The following is a 7,500-nucleotide window of genomic DNA, read 5'->3' as shown; positions in this document are numbered from 1 at the left end:
TGTTATTCCTCACGCAAAGATAACTGTCACCAGAAATGACAAATGAAACGAAGCTAACGTTACATTAGCCACTTAGTGACCCACCGGTTTGACAGCGGCTAACCCTTGCTTGCTAGCGCCAGTGAGCACTGATGATGTTAGCTGGCGAGAGAACTGTAGCTTGAGTAGTTCCTGAGGTTGGCTAATAATAATAACACCTACCACCACTTAGTTTGGGTATCCTGCCGATCTTGTTGGTTATATCGGCTGTAAGGGTGCCGAAGTCCTGTTCGTAGGTCTCAAAATCCGACGACATGACGAAAAGGATAGTTTACAGGCGCGTGAATATAAACAAATACGACAAATACAACAAACTGCGTTCTGTTAATTTGAAAGGCTACGTCACGTCCTTGTGCGACGGGAAATTGTGTCCGATGAGAGCTACTTTCTACTTGGGTCTGTTTAGAAATACATCTGGCTTAATTTATTTTCTGACATTCATATAGTGCAAAATACATAGCTTTTCATCAATAATAATAAAGGTGTTAGATGTAGGGTGAGTAAGGGAGAATGACCCATCCATCTATAAGGGAGAATGACCCATCCATTTTTACCTTGTCTACATTATACTTTACTCTCCTATTTGTCCATATTATTTATGCTGGTCTATAGACCTTACTCTTGCACTGTTGCACTGTTGGACTACCTTTTGCACCTTCACCACCATGACACTCACTCTTTTGAGCACCTTGCCATGCACACATAACTAAAGGACTTTGGTTGGACTACTTTTTGCACCTTCACCATGACACTCACTCCCTTTGGCACCTTACCAGTCCCGGCCCTGTCACTACAAGCGTCTTATGCTTGATCACCCTCAAGCACATTGGACTTTCTACAAGCGTCTTATGCTTGATCACCCTCAAGCACATTGGACTTTCTTAATTTATTTTATATAGTGTATTTAGTATTGTTAGTTTTCTTATCTTTCTTATCTTCTACTGTCTTTATTGTACAGTGAAGTTTAGTTATATGTTTATACTTATACTTATGTTTATCATTTCTGCTGTAAGTGCATGTTGTGTGTGATGTCTGTATGCTACTGAGACCCTTGAATTTCCCCATGGGGATCAATAAAGTATCTATCTATCTATCTATCTATCTATCTATCTATCTATCTATCATTGCCATCATCCCCCCTCTTAAAAGAACCACACACACATGCACACACACACACACACACTTTACCTCATATGAGCTCAGCTGTGGATGTGGAAGCCTCATTTCACCACCAAATTGGTATTATAGAAGTCTCTCAGGGAACACACACACACACGATTGCCTGAAACACAAACTCAAAAACAGGAACAGTTAATTAAACAGTTAATAAAGAACAACCATAATAGAGCAAGAGATAGTCAAACACTCTCCCCATGTAACACTAAAGGAACACATGCACAACACAGTTATGTATACATAGGCTATAAAGAATAATTACACAGTTAGCCTAATATAACAAAGCCACTGATTCAAGCTTCTGTGCATTTGTATGCTTGTCTGCCTCAGGCAACCTTATTTTAGTAGCCTACACACGGACCTGGCGATACACAGCCCAGTGAGCAAAAGAAGTAACATCAACAACAAAAAACCCTAACCATATAATGTCATACAAAGATATTCTAATGTGCCCTTTGTTTGCAACCATTGACAGAATTGTTGTATGGTTGTTATCAAAGATTGTAAGTTAAGTGATATCAAAAAGATTGTAGATAGGCGGCTCTAAGAGGCTAGGCTTGTGACTTTTATTTTGAAAAATCTTGTGCATGGAACTTTGAATTACGAAACCCCAAACTCTGGTTCCCCTCTAAACTTAGATTGTTTTGTTTTGTTTTTCTTTTTACGCGTATTTAGGCAGAAATATACATATTGGTATATAAAGCAACATCCCCAAAACCATTCGAGGGACACTGGCTGCTTTAGATCAGAACTAAATGTACCCTTGAAATCTATCAGGGAGAACAGGAAATCATATCATCGATACGACAGTACGGAAGTAGGTTCGGTGGTCTGTTTGCTTGGTAAATATTAGCGATAAAGGTTGGTACGAACGAGACCGATGAACCAAAATTGTTGCGATTGAAGATACGTACGGTTTTGAATGCAGGGTAAATCAACGATTTTGTTGACCTTCCATTTTATACACTTTACACTGGCCAATTTAGACCTCACATGGGAATGAATGGGGCGGGAGAAAGGGACTGTCAGTGACTGAAGATCATTAGCTTGCTAGCTAACGTTAGCAAGGTGCCTTTATACTGCTATTTAGGTCAAATGTCATGTCATACTTTTTGCTAAACTGAACTGCTTTGTTTTGTTTGTGTTGTGCCCTTAGTGCGAGATGACAGCAGTGGTACTGTCACGCGGTAATGCCGCTAAAGAGCGATGCGTGACAGTGACGTAAACCCCCGTAATTAGCTTCTTCCCAGCATTGCTTGGCCGTGATCATATGATACAGTAACCTTATTCACAAAAGCAGACAGTCGTTGCAGTGGTCGTTTGCAGATGTCATTGGTCAGTTTAGTCACTGCTCCTCTGTATGTGAACAGCGCTTGACAGAGTACTATTGTTTGAGGATAATAAATGCAGCTCAACTTTCACTCAACTGACACATTTTCTCCCAGAATACTTATTTTAAGAGCATTATTCTTATATTATATCACTAGTCTTTATTATGACTATTTAATTTGAAATACTAAGTGAATAATCTTTCTGTCGTCCCTTCTCCTCTCTCTCTCTCTTGTCCACTTCTCAGATGGACACCTGCTGTCCGAGTCTTCACTAGCACTGAGTCCTGGCGCGCCGCAGCCTTGGAGACGCTACGGAAGGATGCGAGGCACGGCCGGAGCAAGGACTTCTGGGACAGAACCGAGCGCTGTGATCTGCGACAAGGCCGACCGCTGGACGCTGAGGAGGAGAGAGGGAGGAGGAGGTCCGTCATCGCCCGCTCCAGGACTCGCTCTCTCGAGCAGACGCAGACGGCGCGTCTGAAGACTTCACACACTCTCACACACACTCTCACTCACACACACACACACACACACACACACACATACGCATACACATACACAGAGCTCCTTACCAACCTGTAGCGCACGAGAGAGACGAGTCTGAAACATGAACTTCCTGTCCCCCATCGTGACATTCCAGAACCTGCACGAGTTGCGGCGGTTGTGCCACTGGGGTCCAGTAGTGGCGCTGTCCGTCATCGGCATGTGCTCCTCGATGGCCGTTCTGGACTCCATCATCTGGTACTGGCCCCTGGACACCAGTGGGGGCAGTATAAACTTCATCATGCTCATCAACTGGACCGTCCTCATCCTCTACAACTACTTCAACGCCATGTTCCTGGGGCCTGGCTACATCCCACTGGAGTGGAAACCGGTACCTACCAATCAATCAACTAATCAATCAGTCAACCAATCAATCGATCAATCAATCAATCAACAAACCAATCATCCATCCAACCAACCAACCAACCAACCTACCTACCAATCAGTCAATCAATCAATCAATCAATCAATCAACCAATCAATCAATCAATCAATCAATCCTAACACTGCCTCAGGTTTATCAAGTCTACATCTGGAGCTGTCAGTGTGCTAGCATTTCACACATAACACATCCTTTGCCTGTGAGACTTTTGAAACATGTGTCTGTTAAAGCTGGCAGATGTTTTCCAGTCACTTGTTTGGAAAGTGTTTTCCTCTCTTAAAGATGCCCTTCTCTCCTCCTCCTCAGGAAAACCAGCAGGACGTGGCGTACCTCCAATTCTGCCGACTGTGTCAAGGCTACAAGGCCCCCCGCTCCCACCACTGTCGCAAGTGTAACAGGTAGGATCCCAGCTTATTATGACACCACCACTTAACAGGTAGGATCCCAGCTTATTATGACACCACCACTGCCGTGTAAAAGGCTTGGTTCAACATATAGTAGCTTTTCAAATTAATTTTATTATTTTCTTAATTGCTGAACTAACTGATTCACCTACCTGTGTCAAACTAGAAATGACACCCACATTTTTATTATTTACATGAACTCTCCTGAGCCTTCTGATTCCTCCCCCTCATCTTCCTCTTCCTCTTCCTTAGGTGCGTGATGAAGATGGACCACCACTGCCCCTGGATCAATAACTGCTGCGGGCACCAGAACCACGCCTACTTCACCAGCTTCCTGCTTCTGGCCCCACTGGGCTGCATCCACGCTGCCTTGATCTTCATCATGACCATGTACACCGAGCTCTCTGACCGCGTAAGTCACCATCATCATCATCATCATGACCATGTACACCGAGCTCTCTGACCGCGTAAGTCCCCATCATCATCATCATCTTCATCTTGACCATGTACACCGAGCTCTCTGACCGCGTAAGTCACCATCTTCATCTTCATCATGACCATGTACACCGAGCTCTCTGACTGCGTAAGTCCCCATCATCATCTTCATCATCATCTTCATCATGACCATGTACACCGAGCTCTCTGACCGCGTAAGTCACCATCATCATCATCATCATCATCTTCATCATGACCATGTACACCGAGCTCTCTGACCGCGTAAGTCCCCATCATCATCTTCATCATGACCATGTACACCGAGCTCTCTGACTGCGTAAGTCACCATCATCTTCATCATGACCATGTACACCGAGCTCTCTGACCGCGTAAGTCACCATCATCTTCATCATGACCATGTACACCGAGCTCTCTGACCGCGTAAGTCACCATCATCTTCATCATGACCATGTACACCGAGCTCTCTGACCGCGTAAGTCCCCATCATCATCTTCATCATGACCATGTACACCGAGCTCTCTGACTGCGTAAGTCACCATCATCATCATCATCATCATCTTCATCATGACCATGTACACCGAGCTCTCTGACCGCGTAAGTCACCATCATCATCATCATCATCATCTTCATGTTGACCATGTACACCGAGCTCTCTGACCGCGTAAGTCACCATCATCATCATCATCTTCATGTTGACCATGTACACCGAGCTCTCTGACCGCGTAAGTCACCATCATCATCATCATCATCTTCATCATGACCATGTACACCGAGCTCTCTAACCGCGTAAGTCACCATCATCATCATCATCATCATCTTCATCATGACCATGTACACCAAGCTCTCTGACCGCGTAAGTCACCATCATCATCATTATCTTCATCATGACCATGTACACCGAGCTCTCTGACCGCGTAAGTCACCATCATCATCATCTTCATCATGACCATGTACACCGATCATCATCATCATCATCTTCATCATGACCATGTACACCGAGCTCTCTGACCGCATAAGTCACCATCATCATCATCATCTTCATCATGACCATCACCATCATCATCATCATCTTCATCATGACCATCACCATCATCATCATCATCTTCATCATGACCATGTACACCGAGCTCTCTGACCGCGTAAGTCACCACCATCATCATCATCATCTTCATCATGACCATCACCATCATCATCATCATCTTCATCATGACCATGTACACCGAGCTCTCTGACCGCGCAAGTCACCATCATCTTCATCATGACCATGTACACCGAGCTCTCTGACCGCGTAAGTCACCATCATCATCATCATCATCATGACCATGTACACCGAGCTCTCTGACCGCGTAAGTCACCATCATCATCATCATCATCTTCATCATGACCATGTACACCGAGCTCTCTGACCGCGTAAGTCACCATCATCTTCATCATCTTCATCATGACCATGTACACCGAGCTCTCTGACCGCGTAAGTCACCATCATCTTCATCATCATCATCAGTGCAATTATTAACCTCATCATCTTCATCATGACCATGTACACCGAGCTCTCTGACCGCGTAAGTCCCCATCATCATCTTCATCATGACCATGTACACCGAGCTCTCTGACCGCGTAAGTCCCCATCATCATCTTCATCATGACCATGTACACCGAGCTCTCTGACTGTGTAAGTCACCATCATCTTCATCATGACCATGTACACCGAGCTCTCTGACCGCGTAAGTCCCCATCATCATCTTCATCATGACCATGTACACCGAGCTCTCTGACCGCGTAAGTCACCATCATCTTCATCATCTTCATCATGACCATGTACACCGAGCTCTCTGACTGTGTAAGTCACCATCATCATCTTCATCATGACCATGTACACCGAGCTCTCTGACTGTGTAAGTCACCATCATCATCTTCATCATGACCATGTACACCGAGCTCTCTGACTGTGTAAGTCACCATCATCTTCATCATGACCATGTACACCGAGCTCTCTGACCGCGTAAGTCACCATCATCTTCATCATCATCATCATCATCATCATCATCAGTGCAATTATTAACCTCATCATCTTCATCATGACCATGATGTTGTCATCATCCTCGTCTTGAGCTTGTTAAAATGTGCTATTTACATTGTGGACTCGGATGGCCATATTGGGTGTGTCTAAATGCTGTCTGGTGGCCATATTGGGTGTGTCTGATTGCTGTCTGGTGGCCATATTGGGTGTGTCTGATTGCTGTTTGATTGCTATCTGGTGGCCATATTGGGTGTGTCTGATTGCTGTCTGGTGGCCATATTGGGTGTGTCTGATTGCTGTTTGATTGCTATCTGGTGGCCATATTGAGTGTGTCTGATTGCTGTCTGGTGGCCATATTGGGTGTGTCTGATTGCTGTCTAATTGTTATCTGGTGGCCATATTAAGTGTGTCTGATTGCTGTCTGGTGGCCATATTGGGTGTGTCTGATTGCTGTGTGGTGGCCATATTGAGTGTGTCTGATTGTTGTCTGATGACCATATTGGGTGTGTCTGATTGCTGTCTGGTGGCCATATCTGGTGGCCATGTTGGGTGTGTCTGATTGCTGTGGTGATGTAGGTGGCCATGTTGGGTGTGTCTGATTGTTTCTGTGGTGATGTAGGTGTCGTTCGGCTGGAGCTCGGTGAAGATTGACATGAGCGCCGTGAGACGTGTGCACCATCCCATAATGCCTTTTGGTGTGGCGGCCTTCGCAGCGACGCTCTTCGCACTGGGATTGGCTCTCGGCACCACAATCGCCGTGGGGATGCTGTTCGTTATACAGGTGCAACATTTATTCAGGCCATCTAACCACTTAGAATTATTCAAAAGGAACTATTTCAAAACATTTTAATACACTTTAACACACTTCAACAGCAGTTAAACCCAGTTGCATGGCTGGTTTTCTCAGTAGGGACTCACTATGCTTATGCTGTATTGTTATGCTAGGTGAACGATTCGCCAAGTTTTACAAGTTTGTTTACCATCAAATTGGCTTGGTAATGGTGAAAATGTTGCATAGTGGGCCTTTAACACACTTTAACACACTTCAACACAATTCAGCAGCAGTGCAAGCCATTGGTCTCCCGTGCTTTGCTGCTGCTTTGTGTAGCTGCTGACATGTGAGTGTTGTGAGCTAACTCGTGTCCTCTT

The 7,500-nt window shown here is 44.8% G+C and overlaps 2 protein-coding genes across 5 annotated transcripts in view; one reads left to right on the top strand and one right to left on the bottom strand.

The window, feature by feature from the left end:
- vti1a (vesicle transport through interaction with t-SNAREs 1A) overlaps positions 1–371 on the bottom strand; it is a 147,105-nt gene extending 146,734 nt beyond the window's left edge. Inside the window, exon 1 of the mRNA XM_076296234.1 lies at positions 202–371. Coding sequence (XP_076152349.1) covers positions 202–295 — 94 coding nt within the window. The 5' untranslated portion in view covers positions 296–371. The remainder of the gene's footprint in view (positions 1–201) is intronic.
- Positions 372–1,810: 1,439 nt separating this feature from the next.
- Positions 1,811–7,500, top strand: part of zdhhc6 (zDHHC palmitoyltransferase 6) — a 9,758-nt gene continuing 4,068 nt past the window's right edge. For 3 of the 4 annotated variants that reach the window (XM_076296232.1, XM_076296233.1, XM_076296230.1), the window contains exons 1-5: positions 1,811–2,144; positions 2,792–3,420; positions 3,778–3,869; positions 4,128–4,287; positions 6,971–7,132. In XM_076296232.1, coding sequence (XP_076152347.1) covers positions 3,154–3,420; positions 3,778–3,869; positions 4,128–4,287; positions 6,971–7,132 — 681 coding nt within the window. In that variant the 5' untranslated portion in view covers positions 1,811–2,144; positions 2,792–3,153. The remainder of the gene's footprint in view (positions 2,145–2,791; positions 3,421–3,777; positions 3,870–4,127; positions 4,288–6,970; positions 7,133–7,500) is intronic. The other variant, XM_076296231.1, reaches the window with a different exon arrangement.

Source organism: Alosa pseudoharengus, unplaced genomic scaffold (assembly GCF_046254945.1).
Source record: "Alosa pseudoharengus isolate Yale_2024_CS ecotype anadromous, Long Island Sound unplaced genomic scaffold, YU_APseudo_1.1 YU_APseudo_1.1_scf_20, whole genome shotgun sequence".
NCBI lineage: Eukaryota > Metazoa > Chordata > Actinopteri > Clupeiformes > Clupeidae > Alosa > Alosa pseudoharengus.
The sequence above is the reverse complement of the archived record's forward strand: the minus strand, read 5'-3'. Positions and strand labels throughout refer to the sequence as shown.